Source organism: Buceros rhinoceros, unplaced genomic scaffold (assembly GCF_000710305.1).
Source record: "Buceros rhinoceros silvestris isolate BGI_N320 unplaced genomic scaffold, ASM71030v1 scaffold34825, whole genome shotgun sequence".
Taxonomy (NCBI): domain Eukaryota; kingdom Metazoa; phylum Chordata; class Aves; order Bucerotiformes; family Bucerotidae; genus Buceros; species Buceros rhinoceros.
Window position 1 is genome coordinate 353 of NW_010414021.1, and position 18,265 is coordinate 18,617.

Consider the following 18,265-nt stretch of genomic DNA (forward strand, 5'->3'; position numbering starts at 1 on the left):
TAGGCATGGGCAGGAGAGCTGGAGCTGAGTCACGCGTGTCAAGGCCTGTCTCATAGGCAGTATGCCCCCTGCTTCCACAGCAGCCTTCGCAAGTGGAGAAGTGACCCTCTGAGAGTTTCCAGATGGAGGCACGGCCTCTGGAAGGCATTATTGCTAACGCAAAGCGTGGCGTTACACAGCGAAGCAACTCAGCCGCGTGCCGTCACCCCGCAAGGCAGCTGGGAGCGCGGGGCACAGCTGTGCCCCGTGCAGCTCTCGAACAAAGTCGTGCGTGAAAGCGCCTGCTCCCCGAAGGGTCCTGGCAGGACCTGAAGAGCAGTCGTGGGTTTTCAGCTGCTGGGATTAAACACACAAAGTTAAGGAGCTGCCTGTGACGAGGTGCCAGTAATTCCCATCGCTTGGTGGTGGTGTCTTGTGGCAAGAGGATGAGGCCTCACAGCACATTTCCCCGAAGACGACAGGGAACACGGCAGTTTAGGGTAGCAACAGATGCGAGCACAGCAGCTGCTGCTGGGACCTAGATTTGCGGTCTAGGTCTGTGGTCGCAGAGTCAAAGAGAAGCTCTGTTGTGGTTGTGAGGGCAGTGACATTCTTCGGACGCGGGGTGCTCTGGAGGAGGTATGCCCTGTGCCCTAGCAGATGCGTCTTTTCCCCTCCCTTTCCTCTCCGCTCCTTAAACCCATGGATTACAGTTGTGTCGTGGGCAGAGAGTTGTAGTTTTGATCCTCATGTCACAGGTAAAGCGTTCTGCCATGTCGCGGGTTCGCTTAGCTGTGGGCTGAGGAAGCGACTTTCTAAAGCACATGTCACTCAGCAGTGTCTGTCAAAGGGTGTGTTTTGCTGAGTGACACAGGAGCAGGTGCTGTTTGGGGGAGAATAGGATGGCTGCGTGTTCTTGTGCTTACCCAAAGGACGTTAGAAATATGACAGGAATCAACATTTCTGGGTTGTTTTTTTTTTGGGGGGGGGAGGGTGTCTGGCAGGGATGGTTTATTGTTATTCCTAATATTGTTGTTATTCCTAAAACATCCATCTGGCATCCTTTTGGCCAGGCTTTTACTGATGATGCACGCTCTGTGTCTTCCTTCAGGTACTATAATAATGTCAGTAAGGGGCTTTTATCTGTGGTTTGTTGACATCGCTGGTTTTGGTAAGTGGCCCCATAGTGCTGCGCTGGAAACTGGCCCCTGTTAGTGCAGTTCCTCTTCTTGAGAAGTTCTCGGTCTGAGCTTAAAATGAGACCTTGAGAGACCCTTAAAGAACTAACAAAAGTGAGGCTTTGCAGTAATTTAAAAGTATGTTTAGTAATTTGGGGGTTGTTTTCACAAGTGGAGGAGAAAGGCAAGAAGGGAAGTGGAACGCCCTGCTTTGCTCCCACTGAACTAATGAGGATTTCTTCCATTGACTTCCTCTGGAACAGAATTAGAGCCCAAGGCCTCAGCCATATAGGAAAAGTTGTGTCTCTGTAATTAAACTTGAAATTGCTTTTTTGCCCCTATTGACTGAGAGAGTCTGAATGTCTTTTTTTGTTGGGGTGGGGGGGGTGTTGTTTGTGTCTTTCAGTGGGGGAAATCTCCAGCGTATTAGAAGAATTAGATTCTTTGTACTGTGTCTGAGATTAAGACTCTGTATAGAGGCCGCGGGATCAAAGCTGACCATTTAAATCGCTGGGATAGCCTGTATCCTGCTGGGCAAAAGTCCTGACGTGCCTCTCTGTATGAGCGTGGCAGCTTTTGTGTTGGGCTTTGCCTTCCAGCAAAATCTTGACAGAACTGAATAGTCGCAGAGAACAAAGTTGCAAGTTTAGTTTTGGGTTTTTTAATAATATAATATAGCAATATTGCCGTTGTATTTTTTTTTAATCCAAGCATTTTATAAAAGTTTTGCTCCTGTAGTGAGGGGAAAACTGGTACTTGGTTGTTTCGGGTTTGTTAACTTGCACCCATATGCCCTTCCCACATTGATAAAACTGAAGCCTTTAGTCAAAACCATAAATGGTTTTGTTCTCAAAGAAGTGTTTGCATCAGAAATTCCACTGACCTTTTATTTAAATTGATATAACCGCCCAAACTTTTCCCCTCTACAAAAAGAGGTGTCCCAATGGAATGGATGGGGAAAAAAAGCGTTTCTTTTCCTCCTGAACCAGCAACAAAGCAATGAAGGGAAAATTTTTCTGCCAGCTTGGTGACCTGCCCTGCTTGCAGAGGGTGCAAATGCCAGAGCAGATGTGAGAGAAACTTTGGGGAGCATGTGTGGAAGGGTGAAGGGGAGAACCTGGGCTCTTGGATGAGTTCAGGTGTCTCACCGGTATTTTCTCCTGTACAGCTTCTTTCTAGGTGCATTTCCATGTGTGACTAGTGGAGCAGATGGGAAATAAACCTGCACAGCCTGCCTTCGTTAATTTGAGGAACACTCTGGTTTTTTCCTTCCTCTATCTTTGTCTCTCTCTGATTTTTTTCCCTTGAAATTAAATTTTACATTGAGATAGACAAAAGCTTGGAAATTTATCTTGACAAAGATTCCTGTACTGAATGGCATTCTTCTGCCAATCATTCCGGTATTAAAAGCTACAAGAGGTCTTGTGCCTTGTGGGAGAGGACTTCTTAACCAGGTGCTGCCGCATGTCCTTACCATGCCCTCTCTGTGATGTCCCCGAGGGGCTGTGAAGCACCCTGAGGAAGCCAGAGCTTATTAGCTTCAGGTGACTTGAGGCGAACACATGGGCACGTGTGTGTCCTCTGGGTACCTTTGTCCCCACAGAACCCTGTGGACCGGTTACAGTCAGGAGGTGAACAGATGGACTTCTGTTTTCTCTCTTGGCATAGGACTCGAGGTTGGTAATTCTGAAGTGCCTCTTGTTGCCTTCATCAGCCTGGGCTATAGTCGCTCCCCCTCATGCTGGAGTTTGTTTCTGCCTTTCCACATGCCTGTTGAACCTTTTCAGTTTAGGGCAAGTTTGGTCAGGGAAGAGCTTGACCCAAAGTCTGTAGAAGTGGCTGTGTGAGCTGTCTCTTACCACTGATAGGCTTTGTATGCCTCGCCAAGAGACTCGGCAGGTCAGTTTTTGTTTAGAAATGTGGAAGAATTTAAATAACACCAGCTTTTATTTAGTTGTTACTTTTTATGCAAAATGTATACCTGCTAAAATGTCGCGATGGGAGGTTGTTAGACCCGTACCTGGTGTATCGTGGTACTGAAAGCAGCCCGGCAGAGCTTGAGCATCTTCGTTCCGCAGTCGGAGCAACGTTCTGCTCGTGCAGTGCTAAGGACTCCAAGTTCACACAGGTAAACTAGACAGTAGCAATTGCATAAAACATGCTGCTTCTGTTCTCTTTTGGCTTTGAAGAGGCAGAGGGAGATGCAATGGGAGCTTTGTTATGCTTTAACTTAATCAAAACAGGCCAGTTGTATTCTGTACAATACAGACCCAGACAGGTGAGGATCCGAGTGTATCGTCCCTCTGCTTTCCCCATGGGTAGCAGCTGTAAAAGGGAAAACTGATACGGCTGGGAAAGGGAGCGGGGTGGGGGGGACGTGATGTGAACACGTCAGGAAGGCACTGGAGAGCAGCATTTAAAATATAACATAGCAAGTCGACTGACAGACTGCAAGGGCGCAGTATTATAGATACTACATGCTGTTATTTCCTTAAACTCCTGTGGATATAGCTGTGAGGTGACACACCCACATCGTTGTAAGATGGTTATTTATCAAAAGAAAACCCCAAATCTTTACTTACTCGTTGGATTGAAGCCTAAATCTATTCTATTCTCACCAGGAAATACATCTTTTAGATAAAGAATTATTACATTTTTGAAGGCATATATTAACACACGTTAGAATAGCATGAACCTTGTTTCTTTTGGGAAGATGTCTTTTTGCTTATTCTTCTGCTCTCATTCATTTTCTTTTATCTTACCCTTTTTGTTTTTTATTTTAAGCGAAGTGCGATGCATGAGTACAGACTTCAGTTGTACTGAGTTTCCGATCACTGTTCCTAACAGAAATGTTTTGAGGCGGATTGCTCTTTCATACTAAGACACTGCATTTCAAGCATCTATGTAATCGGAACAGAGTTGCGGTTTTACATGATGTTTAATGTGTTCTTTTGCTCTTTGTATTTTATTTCAGGGCATCTAGATGATGATGGGTTGCCACATGGATTCTGTACAGTCACCTATTCATCAACAGACAGGTTTGAGGGAAACTTTGTGCACGGAGAAAAGAATGGCCGCGGCAAGTTCTTCTTTTTTGATGGAAGGTAGACACTGGCTCTTTGATTTTTCTTCTATATTCTGCCTTCTGCTTGCAGCAATTCAAAACTAATGTACATTGATTGTATGCTGATGAGTTTCTCAATTAGCTTTCTCGTTAAAAACTGTGGCTGGAAAGTTTTCTCTGCTGCTGCTGTAGCTTGGTGGGCTTGGGGGCTTTGTAATGTGGTGCCTGGAGTTGTTAACTGGTGGGAGAATGCAGTGGTGTGAGCTCTTGTAGCACTGCAGAGTTATGAGCTAAGAACTGGGAGGTGGTCAGAGCTGTTGGAATCCATGCTGACAATGAATGACATGGACTACAGAGTTCAAGTCTGTATCTGCAGGTGGAATTCTTTCTTTGTTGTATAGCCCTGTACTGAGACTGCAGCTGGACTGGGAGCACCCGTGCCAGACTTCATATATAGGACCTTGACAGAGAAGTTTACCCTCTTGTGGTCCAGCAAATTGTTTAGCGGTTAAAGGACCGAGTTAAATATGGGTTTGTTCCCAACTCTATCTAATCGTCACAAGCAAGTTGCTTGTGGCCCTATTTATTTTCAGAAGAGCCCCTCTAATTTCCCCTCGCTTCACTGGGAATTGGGACAGTGAAATTGGACTTGCCTGTGCACATTTCCTTCTCAGGTCTTTGTTATGACCACCTTGTATACATCTTCCCCCGACTGCAGCATTTCTCTCTGCAGTTGCTCAGAACTTCCTCCAAGGGAGCAGCAGATGTTTAAAATGACACGATTCTTCATGGTTTTGCAGCTGTCAGTGGCACTATGAATAGTAGCCATTAAACCGACAGTGGAGCCGGGTCTACTCTCCTCCTGCTTAGCGAACTTCTGAGCAGGAGCAGAGGTATTGTGCCATCTCAGTGAGTCAGCTGCTTGTCTGTACTTGTCTTTGCAGTTGCTTCATACTGAGGATTGTGGGGGTTTTTTTATGAGAAGGATAATATATTTATTCAGTTATGCAGAAACTGATCAGGCCTCCAGGCTTGGATGAAGAAAAATCACCACTGTTGCTGGCAATGGGCTTATTAAATCTTGGGTGAGTAACTGAAGATCAGTACTGCCCAGCAGCTGACCTCTCTAAAATAGCCCCTTTTTTAAGTTGGCAGAGAGCATCTCTATGGACACATGTACATAATGCTTCTGTGCTTGTTGACGATCTCAGCAGAGCAGTTGCTGATGGTACAGGCAGAGAGACTGACCTGCTATTTTGTTGGTAGGGCTGCTCCTCCAAGGAATCCAGGGTACAGGCAGTGCTCTGTGGGAAAACTCAGGCTGCTGCTGAGTCTTTTCTGTACTGCTTCAGTCTTACCAACCCTTTTTTTTTCTTTTTAATTTTCATAACCCTTAAAAAACCAGAGCAGTTGGCTGCTGTCTGACTTCAGGAGCTAGCAGTATGAAAACTGCTACAAACATAGTCTGTAGTGTGGTTTTGGAAAAGGAATAGTTTTGTAAACTGCCCTAAGCTTGTTTTAATTTAGCTGAAGCAGTCTTAACCCAGCAGTGTCTCTAGATGCTAAAGGTGTTGAGATTTACTGAGCTACGCCCAGGTAGCAAGTGGAAGTTGCACTCTGAAGTGGATGGTTCAGGTGTCCTGATGTGTTGCAGGAAGAATGACCCAGCATGAAACAGAACATGCTGTTTCCACTAACTGTGCCATGGGCAAGGCTGAGTGTTTATGAAGAAGAGCAGTGAGTCCCCAGAATGTCTCAGAACGCCTCTGCCCTTACAGCATTCTGTGTCTCAGTGCACTGAGTTAGCTAGTTTCAGCCTTCCTGGATCTGTTTCCCTTCCAGGCTGCTGGTAAAGGCTGACAGCTGAGCTGCTGTGGGTCTGTTGTTTGGGAATAGTTGACTCCTGTCAGACACGGGACTGGCAGCAGTGTAAGCGTTCTCATTTTTTGACTGTTGGGAAATAGGATTGGCTGCCTGGCTGCCTTGTTTGCCTCAGTGAAAATTTTTCCCTTTACTGGAATAACTGTCCCCTTCCTGTTGATTATATAAGGGAATGGAAACCTGGAACGAAGCATCAGTTGTTTTTTTCCTTCCCCTTCAAAAACGCAACAAAACCCAACATACTCTTTCAGAGAAAGAAATCTCACCTCTGGCACGTTCCCTCTTTTGGTTTGTGCACGTTACAAAACACTTAGCACAGTAACTGCGAGCGTGAGAGCAGTTTGGCACAGAGCTGCAGCTGCCCTTCTCCCTTCGGTAGAAACTCTTGTAAACTGACATCTTCCAGAACACAGCAGAGAACAGTATTGTTTTTAAGAAAAGGTTTTCAGTGTTCCCATACAGAGGGAAAGGTGGGAGATCAGGGGGTGAGGGATGAACAGAGTCTATCCATGTAACTTAATCCCTGGAAGGATATTGCAGGAAGTGTTCCTCATCTCTCCCACCCCAACTCTCATCGCTGGTCTTTTTTTTTAAGGTGGTGAATATCCTAGACCCCCTCTAGGCCTGGTGGATAATGGGAAGAGAGTATATCCAATAAGTCTTGAGTTTAGTAAAACTTTACATTACCAGAAAAGTGATAATCCAAGAAGGAAACCGGAGAAATACAGGCTGGCTCAGGGTTTGTATTAGCAGGATTTTGTTTATGCAAGACACAGAAGCTATTTATTCCTCCCGGTGTTGGTGTGGCCTTTGCAGCCAGACACAATACTTGCAACAGTCACCATACTTCGAGAGCTTAAAAAGAGAGTGAATGGGGGAGTGGGGTGAACATAACTCAACGCCTATATGAAAAGTATAAATGTTTTAGAGAACCTGACCTTTTAGACAAGGTTGAAAGACATGGCACTCTTTCTTCAGGTACCTTTCTTTTGATTTCCTTAGATGAGGAGTAGAAAGAGGTGGATCTTTTGGACATTGTTTGGAGCTTAATACAATGAAAGTTAATTTCAACTAATATCATTGAGGGTAGCAAGGAGATTTTTTGGACTGTTTCATTACATAAACTGGGGGCAGCTGCTTCTTTTAAAGAGTAATCCTACATGTGGACTCCATGTGTGTTGCCAGCTACAGTGAAATTCAGATCTGGTGAGCTGTGATAAACCAGAGGAGAAAGTGGTGTCATTTATAGTCAAGTAAGTGCACAGATTTCTGGTGGTTCCCTCATCTGCTCTGCTCCTTCTCTGTGCCGTGGTGATGTAGCTGTCTGCGCGGCTCTGTAGCAATCTGGATCAAGAAATACATCCGACTGAAAAAGTAAAACAGCTTTCCTTCCCCTTCCTGCTCTGCATCTGGTTTGATTGAGGCACTTGCTGTAGTGTGTTTTCCCCTAGAAACCTCAGCCGGCTTGCCAAGGTTGTGTAAAAACAGGGAGAGAAGCTTTACAAACCAGGAAGTTAATGCTCAGAAAACATTGCTTCCGCAGCTCTCGAAAATCTGTTTTGTGAAGTTGTAAAACATGTGGAGTTGTGCTCCCAGACACTGTTTGGGCTTCACCTTAAATGTCCACCTCAGAAGAAGAATTACGCAGTGGAAGTATGCGTGCTGCAGCTGGCTGTTAGCTCCGTACGCTGGGGTCAAAGCTGAACCGTTGTGTTTCCTTACAGGTCCTTTTCTCCAGTTCTGCTGTCGCTCTTCGTAGTTTCTTTCCACAGCCGTTTTTTAAGAAAGTGAAGCAGAATGCAAGGTGTTATTGTGCCCCTCCTAAAGGGTTGGCCAGACAAACCTGGAGTGAACTGTTTGTTTATTCAAATCTAATTGCAGCCCTGGTTCTGTTTGAGAGGCTGTGTTCCATTTCAGTAGCAGTAAGTGAGAAATGACAGTGCTTTCAGCAAGTCCGGTACGGGTTGCTGCTGAGTGTATCGCTGTGGAGCTAACGCTGAACTGGCAGCAGGTTGCAGTTTGAGCCCTGTTGCAGTCCAGCTGTATGGCAGTTCAGTTTCATCTCACCAGAGAGATGTCCGTACAGATCCAAACATAAGAGGAAGAAAGTCCTAACGTGAGAGTAGCCTTCATGAGCAGCAATTTCTTCTTTGAGCGTAAGGGTCCCTTTGCTGCTGTGATTTGCTACCCCAGCCTATAAAAAAAGCTCAGCAATGTGATTTAGGTGAAAACTGCCATGTTCGTGCGGCGCATCCTTGTGAAAGGACAGAGTAAGTTGTTCTCTGCCTTTGGAGGTCCACAGGAAAAAGTTTCTCCTTTTCATCCTGGCTTTCCAGAGAAGTCAAGTTTACATTCCTACTCCCCTTCCTCTTGTCTCCTTCAAATTTGGTTGAAACTAGTAAACATGTCGAAGTTTCACACACGGGAGATAGTGATGCCTGGCAGGGGCTGGAGGGGAGATGCTGAAAGCAGCGTCTCAACGAGGAAGCCCTGGCAGATGCTGATGAGCCTTTCACCATACCTGACAGTCCCCTTGCATGCAGCTCTGCCCTGCGACAGCCTGGACTCTTGGAGAGAAAAGGCAGAAAAGCTGTGAGTGTTGCAGTGGTGGTGTGCATTTTGGGGAGGGCTGTAGAGAACCCAGAAATAGCAAACCAGGTGTCAACAGTTACCTCTTTCTTGGATCTGACTTCCTTAAAGTTTTCTCCTCAGCCTCTCTGTACTAGTAATATGTCGAACGACAAGCAGAGGAGCAGGGTTGTGTTGTGCCTCGCGTTGAGGCTTTGAGTTCACCTCTTAGAGAGGTGAATAGTTTTCCACTGCTGTTTTCTTTCTCTCTTTACCAGCACGCTGGAAGGGTACTACGTTGATGACGCCCTGCAAGGCCAGGGAATCTACACTTACGAGGATGGAGTGGTCCTTCATGGCACGTATGTGGATGGAGAGCTGAACGGACCAGCCCAGGAGTATGACAGTGATGGGCGGCTGATATTTAAAGGGCAGTATAAAGACAACATTCGACATGGAGTTTGTTGGATTTATTACCCGGTAAGCCCGACCACCTGCACTCTTTGTTGCAGACTAGTACCATTATGGACCTTTCTTTTCTCCCCAGCTGGAATAAACTTCCACTGTCACCCAGCCATCCAAAAGTCAACACACCAAAGTCTGGGTGGAGGATCTGTGACTTTGGATAACCCAACATACAGTTCAACCTTTCCAGTGTTGAGTGTTTGCCCAGTAGACATGATTCAGCAAGGCTGTGAGATGCCTCAGCTATTTTCATCTTCCAGGGAACCCAGCTCCTTGGAAATTTCATTTCTGTGTATCTGCTTGGGGAGTCTGGGCCGGTGATTTTTAGCACTTTTTAGTGCTGATGCAGGTGAGGAGCACCGAAGCCCTGCAAGATATTGCAACCTGCAGCTCTTATTTAACTAGTAGGGGAAAGACTTTCTCCTTTTCTGCAGATTACGTGGTGAAGACAGGCTTCAGCCGACAAATCAGAGGTAACTGGTGTGAGAACTGTACCACTGACTGGAGTGTGCACAAGTGCTCTGCTCATTAAGAATGCCAGAATTTCATCTCTCTGATTCTTGGTAAACACTCAGATGTTCCACTGGAAGAAATGTTCATGTGCTTTTATAACCATGCTAGTTTAGGGCAATAATACTTGTGCTGGGGTTTAGGGCTTTTAATGTAAATTTTAAAAATTTTGATTCCTGCTCAGCCTTACACAGCACTGCAGAGTTGAACCTTTCGATCTTTACCTTGTGCTGAGGAGGGGGAAACATCTGCATGTGATTGAGCTGCTGGTCAAAACCCAAGCTATTTCTGTGCTATACACTGCACATACCTGAGCTGCAGATTCATCTCAAATGCTCGCCATTGGCTGTTCATTTTATTTACTGGTTTTCACTATTGCCCTTAAGCATCTGTAATAATCAACAAATGCTTGGTGTACGCTGCCAAACAAGTAGTAGGTTTTCAGTGCAATATAAAATATAGCTGACCTTTCAGGTGATACATTTTCTGTTTCATCTTGCAGCTGACAAAGTGTTGCTGTACCTTCTGGGAACGGAACGTGGCTATTTAGAGGTTGTTTATCACTATCATCTTGCCAGACTAAAGGATGCAAGGTGTTTCAAAAAAAACCTTCATTGTGGAAGCAGTTGTTTATGCATGGTTCTGTGCATAATGTTACGTGCACAAATTTTTACCCAAACTTAAGGTTCACTTTCCTTGGCAGCTGAATGTTTGAAGCTCTTTCATCCCTGGAGCTGGACAAAATGGTGCCACTCTGCAGAAGGGTCTGTGCACAGCATTCTTGATCTAAATCAGTCTGTTTCCACATCACACCTGCTGGTTTTGCTCCAGGGCGTTCTTTGAAGATGATTCTTTGTCCTTTTTGAAAAACACCTGAAGTTGTTAGGCCTGTGCTCATCTGTGCATCTCATTCTGCAGTTCTGTAAACAGACCTAACCCCAGTTCCAGGCAAATCACAGATGGCACAGCCTGGGGCTAAAATCTGTAAACCTTAGAGAGGAAGAGTGTTGCTGATGGTGGCTTTCAGCTAACACTTGTTCTCATCGGGTTGTTCTCATCACCTGATGTTGTGGGGTTATGCTGGGACAGAGAAGCTCTCTAGTTGACCAGGAAATCTTTTTCTTTTTACTTTTTTTTTTTAATAGGCTCAAGTGTTTTGATGTACTGTGAGCAGTGAGCAAGGCAGCATTTTCATTTTCTCTTTCCTCCAGCACAGTATTACACTAAGAAAACTCAAAGTCTTTCTGTGGCTTTGGGCTTGGTTCCCTGACTGTTCACATAAATATTTTGCCAAATGGCACTCCACTCAGTGTTTGTGTCACGTGGAGGGAATGACCTTGGGTTTTGCCTATTGCAAACAACATAGAAAAAATCTCATTAATTTCTCGTATTGGTTTTACCCTGACTGGAATGACCTCACCCGGCTTCTTCATGTGTCTGTTTCTCACTTGTTTTCATGATCTCACATCTGAACTGGCTTCTTTACAAGGTTGGGAAACAATCTCTTTCATTTACTGAATTATACTGAAGTATAACTAAATGCTCTGCCTTTTCGGTCTTGCTCCTGCTTTCAGGATGGAGGCAGCCTTGTGGGAGAAGTGAATGAAGAAGGGGAGATGACTGGAGAGAAAATAGCCTATGTGTACCCTGATGGAAAGACTGCATATTCTGGAAGGTTCATAGACGGAGAAATGATAGAAGCAAAACTGGCGACTCTGACATCTGTGGAGGATGGGAAACCTCAGTTTGAAGTAGTACCAGGCAGTAAGTTCAGCTAACAGAGGAACTTGCATTCTCGCTACCAGCTCTGCTGCAAACAGCTCGGTTTCTGTAGGATTCCCCACTGAGACTCTAAAGGCTGGCTGTGACGAGATCTCTGTTAGAGAGAAGCTCTTCTTCTAGACTGTAAAGCTGGACAGAAAGACGTGCAGAGCACTCCCTTTGCTCTGGGAACAGACGGGCAGTGACCCATGGGGTGGTGCTGCTGAGCTGCATTTCATAACCCTTCTCTCCCACGCTCATGGGCGCAGTCCTGCTCGTCGCACACCCCGTTGCCATCTGTGCCAGCGTGAAAACCTGCCTCACCGGGGTAATGCTGGCACGGTTACAGGCTTTGGTTTGTTAGTAAAAGAACTCAAAGCGGAGAGGGAGGCCGTGATTTGGCCCAGCTCTGGCAGGTGAATGTTAGCACTGCGTGTGTTCTGGCATCTGTGTTACGGGCGTGAAAGGACACAGAGATTGGAATTAGAATGCTGGATTCGGTTGTTGTGTAACAGTCTGATTCACCAGCACTCTTCAGTCCTGCTGGTAAGCAGTGGCTCTGGAAAGGTTTGGGTCAGGGTGCTGCCTTCAACCCGTGGAGCCAGTGCTCCTTCTCCAGAGCAGTGGTGCCTTGGGCATATAGTTCTGGAGCGGGTCTGTTGCTCCGAGGTGTATGCAGTGTTTTGGAGGTGGGTGGGTTACGCTGCAGGTAGGGCCATGAGTAATAAACAGGGACTATGTTAATGCATTTACTCTTTTGCCAGCAAAGCCTGTCTCACTTGGTATGAAATAAGAATGTAACACCCAGTGAAAAGGCGTTGAGAAGCAAATGCACTTGACTACTCATTTTTTAATCCCTCAGCTGTGATACACGTCAAAATGTAAATTAAAAGATAGCTTCTGAGAGGGTACAGTTGTGCTTTGTAATATTGTGTTTTGGTTTGTTTTCCCATCTAATTGCCACCTGCATCTTACCCGTCTTCCAGATGGTCCTCTGGCGGTTGGTGGTAGTGGAATGTAAGGGTATAAGCAGAGCTGTATCACTGAGCTTCTTATTAATGGCAGGAAATAAATCACCCTAGCAAGTGTACTTTGTGATTAGTGAGCACTATCATCTGGCTGATGTCTCTTCAGCGTTTGGACTAGAAAACATTTCACATTTGAAATAGTCCAAGATCTTTTGATAATTAATGTGTTAGTGAATTTAGAGACTCTGGGAGGATCAGTTTTGAAAGGCTGTCCAGTCCTTTTTTAAAAGTTGGTAGTTGGAAGGACGTATGTACCACCTTTTTGTGTCAATACTGCTGCTCTAGTACGTTGAGGGGAAAAAGTAGTAAAGACTCAGTATCTCACTGAAGACCTTTTACAGGTGCAGTTCTGTTTAGTACCTTTCAGTGGAAGCATAGCATTTATTTTGTGCAGTCATTAAAATTTAATTTTTGAATGTCTTGATTACATTAAGGGCTGCATGCTTTCAGTACTGCTAACTGGTTTATTTCCTTTGTTGATTTCTGGTTTTTTAGGCCCAGTATACAGTTTTGACAAATCTACTTCATCCTGCATTTCTACAAACGCTCTTCTTCCCGATCCTTACGAGTCAGAGAGGTGGGCTTTTTTCTTTTTTTTTTTTGACATTGTCTGTGTTTCTTTGCTCTTATATATTTAGGGCCTAATTTTGCAAACCTTTTCTTCTTATTTAAAATGAAAAAAAAAAAGTGCGTGAGGCTTTGTGAAATGGAAGCCATTCCTTCCCATCAGTCAGCATTTGACTCGATTGAATTACTTTCTGATTCACACAATACAATTGCGCTTCAGTGGGTAGAACACAGCAATACTTTTCAAGAGATTAAACTAGGATAATTTCTGAGCATTTCAGAGACAGGTTCAATCAAGTCCTGGACTCCACCAATAGCCCACATCAACACTGTTCTGAGCAAAGGAGTATGCTGTTCCCTATCTTCTCGATGTGTGACTGCCTTCTAGTTGCAGTGTGCTGCGTTCAGCCTGTCTGCTGGATGGCACGCGTTCTGCAAAATTTTCTCCCCCCCCCTACAAATGTGGGAAAGTGGCAAGAGTAAATCATCGAGCTAGAGGAAAGCGAGACGCTGTTTGTGACAACCTGGTAATGTCAAAACACGTTCCTCAGCAACTGTCTTACCAGAGTCAGACAGTGGTATCTCTTCCCTGGTTATTCCACAACCACACTTTTTACCTAGACCCTTCAGGAGGCTCACTCTGTAGATACCTCAGTTGTAGTCCTTGTCTGATACTCTGAAATATCTAAATAAGTGATTAGTAAAATGCTGGCGTTAATTTGCATCACGTGCTTGAAGATCTAGAGCTTCACCTTGAAAACCGTTGCTCATCTGTGCATGTACACACCAGCAACCTCAGCTCAGTGGTGACCTCTGGGATTCTGGTGTGTAATTGAGGGTGTTCCTGAGTTGAAGCCATTGTTGAGGAGTAAGAGTAGATTGGCACATAAAAATATTTCAAACTAATAAATTCAGCCCCCCCTTCCCACCAAATGGAGAGAACATATGGAAGAGAGGAAGGAGAAGGAGTTGCATTTGGAGGTTTTGGATTCTGATTATTAGTTTTTATTATTATTATGTTGAAGCATTAGCCTTTATGCCAGTAGTATTGTGATAATCACTGATTCCGTACCCTTTTCCTCTTGCAGGGTGTATGTTGATGTCTCTCTCATTTCCAGTGCTGGAGAAGGATTGTTTTCAAAAATAGCAGCAGAAGCCAGTACAGTTATGTCCTTTTACAACGGAGTGCGAATTACACACCAGGAGGTAAAGGAGAGAAAAAAGTCAGTCTGAATTTTCATTGCTCCTTCTGAAATTTTCTTCTTAAAGTAGGATTTTACACGCTCCCCCTTCCCACCCTTCAGATTTGGTGTGATGGAGTTTAATTGAAAGGAGGTGCATGTTCACCTGTGCATATGTAAAAAAAGTGGTGTTTTTTCGGTTTTGTGGTTTTTTTTAACGCCTTGCAGGAAAACCTTTAGTTGCATGTATTTGAGTGTTTGCTTTCAAGCTCCTGGCAGGGTTGACCCCTCCACATGCACACTGAATTTTTGCCTTGCAAACTAGGTAGACGGCAGAGACTGGGCCCTCAACGGAAACACAATATCCCTGGATGATGAAACAGTCATAGACGTGCCAGAGCCCTACAACCACGCCGCCAAGTACTGTGCCTCGCTGGGGCATAAGGCCAACCATTCGTTCACTCCTAACTGCACCTACGACCCGTGAGTAGAGTCCCGTGTTTCGGGGTGGAAGCTGCAGCCTGGCAGTTTGCGCTCACGGGTTGTTTCTGGGCGTCTGAATGAGGAGCAGCCTGTGGGTCTGAGAGTCACTGGTCCAGGCACTGAAGGAGTTCCTGCTCAGCTGGGCTGGGCTGGAAAGCATTGTTGGGTGCTTGACATCTCTTGGGACTTCGATCATGGAGTATCTTGAAATTTACAACTGTGTTTATTTTCATGAGCTTCAGGAGCTGCCTCTTGATTCTAAAATGTGTAAGCACAGGTCTCTAAGTCCTGGCTTGGCTGGGACTGCACCATATTTCTGAACTACGGATGCTTGACCAGCACCATCAAATGTGCTGCCATTTCTAAAACTCAAAAAATAAGCATCGTGCTGGATGCGGGAAACTTGAGATGTGTCCATATAGAGGGTATAAATATTGTCATACCCATGTATGGCCATATATATGTAGGCTACACCACTGAACTAGGCAGTTCCCTTTATTGCAGGACCTTGGGAGAAGAGGTGCAGAAGTATGTTGTGATTGTTCAGTAGTAGCCTGTGCTGAGGAAATTAAGATGAGCCATTTTCTGTGCTCTCCAGTCTCTCATAGCCTGGAGTGTTTTCCTGCCCTGCAGATGTCTACCTCTGCAAGCACAAGGCCTGTGGCAGTGATTGACTTTGTTTTCTTTCTTTGTTTGTTTATTATGTTGTTCATTACCGCCAAGCAACTTGCAGGACTGTTGAAAAACTTCAAATAATAGAGCTGCGCAAAGCTGCTTTAATGTATCAATGTTTTTGCCCTTATTAAGTCTTTGTAAGGTTGACTCAAAGCAATCCTCCCATCTGATATTAGATTATGTGATATTACTCTGAACTGTGGGTGACTTCTGGAGCTGTAAGAGTGGCTAACAGAGTCTGAACTGACAGCTAAGCCTAGCAAATGTGTTTTATTCTTTGTCTAGGTTCGTTCATCCTCGTTTTGGGCCTATCAAGTGTATCCGTACCATCAGGGCTGTGGAGAAGGATGAGGAATTGACAGTGGCTTATGGGTACGATCACAACCCCGTTGGGCAGAATGGGCCTGAAGCACCGGAGTGGTACCAGCTGGAACTGAAAGCTTTCCAGGCTGCCCAGCAAAAGTGAAACGGGAGCGCCTTCTCGGTTCTGCAAACTGAAATAGAAACTTGGATCTATGCACTACCTTTATACTGAAAACTGGACAACCAGGGATCGTTCATGCATCATAACTTTGCATTCTGTGTTAAGAGATAAGTTTCTTGCATTCTAACTAGGTTTGACTGTGTTACTCATAGCAGATTTAAAACTAGCTAGCGTCGCACCAGTCTTATCTGGAGAAATTATTTAATATTCTATACGAGATGTGATATTCTTTGGTAGCTTCTGCTTTTTGCACCATATGCAAAGATGCCAAAAGACTAGACAGAAAACTAAAATGGGTAATATCGTTCACTTTTAGTCGGCAGACTTAGTGTTGCTCTCTATCTGCCTATAGGCATTATTGTGCAACTGCATTTTGCATATATGCCACTTGTGATGATAACAGTAATATTTTGATATTCTCTAATAGTAGCATAATTTTGCCTTTTTAAACCTTTGATCTGAATCTTGCAATAGAGCAGTTTATTTATTAGCATATAGGAGGCTGGGTTTTAACTCCCCTTTCCTCTTGTCTGAACGTTGTTCTTTCTACAAATCCTCTTTTGCAGGAGAAAATCCTTTCTAACTAGTGGAAAGGCTTGTGTGTGTATGTGGGAGTGCTGTGTGTCGGTCTCTGTCGCTCTCTAAATAGTATAGCAACGTGTCCAAACCTAATATTTATCTAGCCTTTACGGCTGGCTTATTTTATTTCATTTATGATTATGACACGCAAATGAAGCTGTTCTTTGCATGAAGATTTTCTGAGAGGAGAAAATGGATTCGCTTTTTGAAGGACTTTCAGAAGTACGTGTTCTGGAAGGCAAGCACGTTACTTGCGTTCGCGTCCGCGAGTTGGTTCGTGTATTTCACCTGTTAAAGCGGCCGGTTCTCAAGACAAAAGTCCTGGCAACGAGGTGCTTGCATCTCACAGGAGTTCTCTTAAAGGAGGTGGATGTATTCGAGGGCGGGCTGTAGTGCTTGGTGAAGGAGAGCTGTATCTTTTGTATGTGTTCAGTTGACAAAGAATATAGCCTTGTAGCCGCCTTTCAGTAGTACTGGTTTAAGACACAGTAAATTAATGTAGTATGAGATATCAAAATAAGATTTAAAAAAAAAAAAAGATGCGAAAAGATTGTTTTTGGAAGACAAACAATGAATGTAAAAACATCATCACTGCCCGTGTTTAGAAACGGCAGTCAATCCATAGCTCTGCAGCCAGCGGTGGGGGCTTGTGAATACTCACCTGCAGGGCTGTGTTCTGGGGTTTTTCAGGGGTAGGGAAATTGTTGTGCATTTTTTTTTTTTTTTCCCGATACTGTACTGGTCTTGCCTAATGCTGTATAAGAGAGAAAAAACGTATCGTCTTGGTCTGGATACTGGAGCCCTTCTGGGACTCTGAAGCTCTCTTCTGGGTTTAGCAGCTTAGGGAAAACTCAAATGCATTTGCAACACTTTCTTTAAGTGTTTGTAGTTGAAAAAAGTTTGTATATATGTAACATAAATGATTTGGTAATCAGACCTACCTTTCTACTGCAACACATTTTGGTTGCTTGCTTGAACGGTTGGAGGTGTCTGGCTGTCTGGGGAGCTAGACACGGAGAGAACGTCTTGGGTTGGTACCTGCAAGTGGAAGGACGAGGTTGCTCTTTTGTGCAGTCTGAGAATCCTTGCTTTGGTACCTGTACAAAGTTAGGAGTTATTAATAAGAACCCCCCTAACCCAGGGCTCTGCTTCGTCCCTGTGACTGATCACAAGCCTTTTCCAGCACCCCACCATTTGAGCTTGCACAAAAGCTACCCTGTATGTGTGCTGGGGGTGGGGGGCAGGTAGGCTCAGGGCTTTTTGACACTCTTCCAGCAGTGGTCTGAATGTGAGCTTTGACACCACCCATCTCCTTACGCCTGAGACTCAGGCCACAGCTCTGCTTGTTGTCCAGGACAGGTGGCTGGCAGAGGTGACAGCTGAGGGACTCGGCTGAGTGTGCAGAGACAGCACGGAGCCTCACAGGTGAGGGAGGGCTGTCAAAGGCAGCACAGCTTTGGCAAGTTGAACCTCAAAAAAACTGAAAAAACCCAGTCTTGATCTGTCCCTATCAGCCCAGAGGTCACTGTTTGAATTTGAACTGTAGGCCATAGCTGTTTGCAGAAGAGCGTGGCTCTCTGGTAGGGGGCTGTTGCCTCCATCTGGTGGGTTCTACTGGGACCATGAAGTTTGCAAAGTTGAGGCTTGTGTTTAACTGCAGGGAAGAGGAGAGGGAAGGTACGTGACTGCACCTTGCTGTGAATGGATGGTAACTCCTTCCACAGTCTTGGTAACCTGCTTTGGACTACTGGCATGTTTGTGCCTGCGAGAGAATCGTGCTTAAAATATTCTGATCTCAGGAGCATCTTTGGCTTCATTCCTGATCAGTCTCCAATTCCTCTGCCATCTCCTCTTCGTGTAGG

The 18,265-nt window shown here is 44.9% G+C and overlaps 1 protein-coding gene across 1 annotated transcript; it reads left to right on the forward strand.

Moving 5' to 3' along the window:
• Window positions 1–4,091: 4,091 nt before the first annotated feature.
• SETD7 (SET domain containing (lysine methyltransferase) 7) lies at window positions 4,092–15,945 on the forward strand. The gene is made up of 7 exons (XM_010136959.1): window positions 4,092–4,261; window positions 8,949–9,150; window positions 11,220–11,409; window positions 12,930–13,011; window positions 14,090–14,207; window positions 14,508–14,665; window positions 15,626–15,945. The coding sequence occupies exons 1-7, from the start codon at window positions 4,092–4,094 to the stop codon at window positions 15,804–15,806; spliced, it is 1,101 nt and encodes a 366-aa protein (XP_010135261.1). The 3' UTR covers window positions 15,807–15,945.
• The last annotated feature ends 2,320 nt before the right edge of the window (window positions 15,946–18,265 follow it).

Bases quoted from the DNA above. Each gene is read 5' to 3' on its own strand.
- SETD7 (XM_010136959.1), top strand. From the start codon at position 4,092: ATGTTTAATGTGTTCTTTTGCTCTTTGTATTTTATTTCAGGGCATCTA. The intron at 11,410-12,929 runs GTAAGTTCAGCT...CTGGTTTTTTAG, and splicing joins GTTTGAAGTAGTACCAGGCA to GCCCAGTATACAGTTTTGAC. The intron at 13,012-14,089 runs GTGGGCTTTTTT...TTCCTCTTGCAG, and splicing joins GATCCTTACGAGTCAGAGAG to GGTGTATGTTGATGTCTCTC.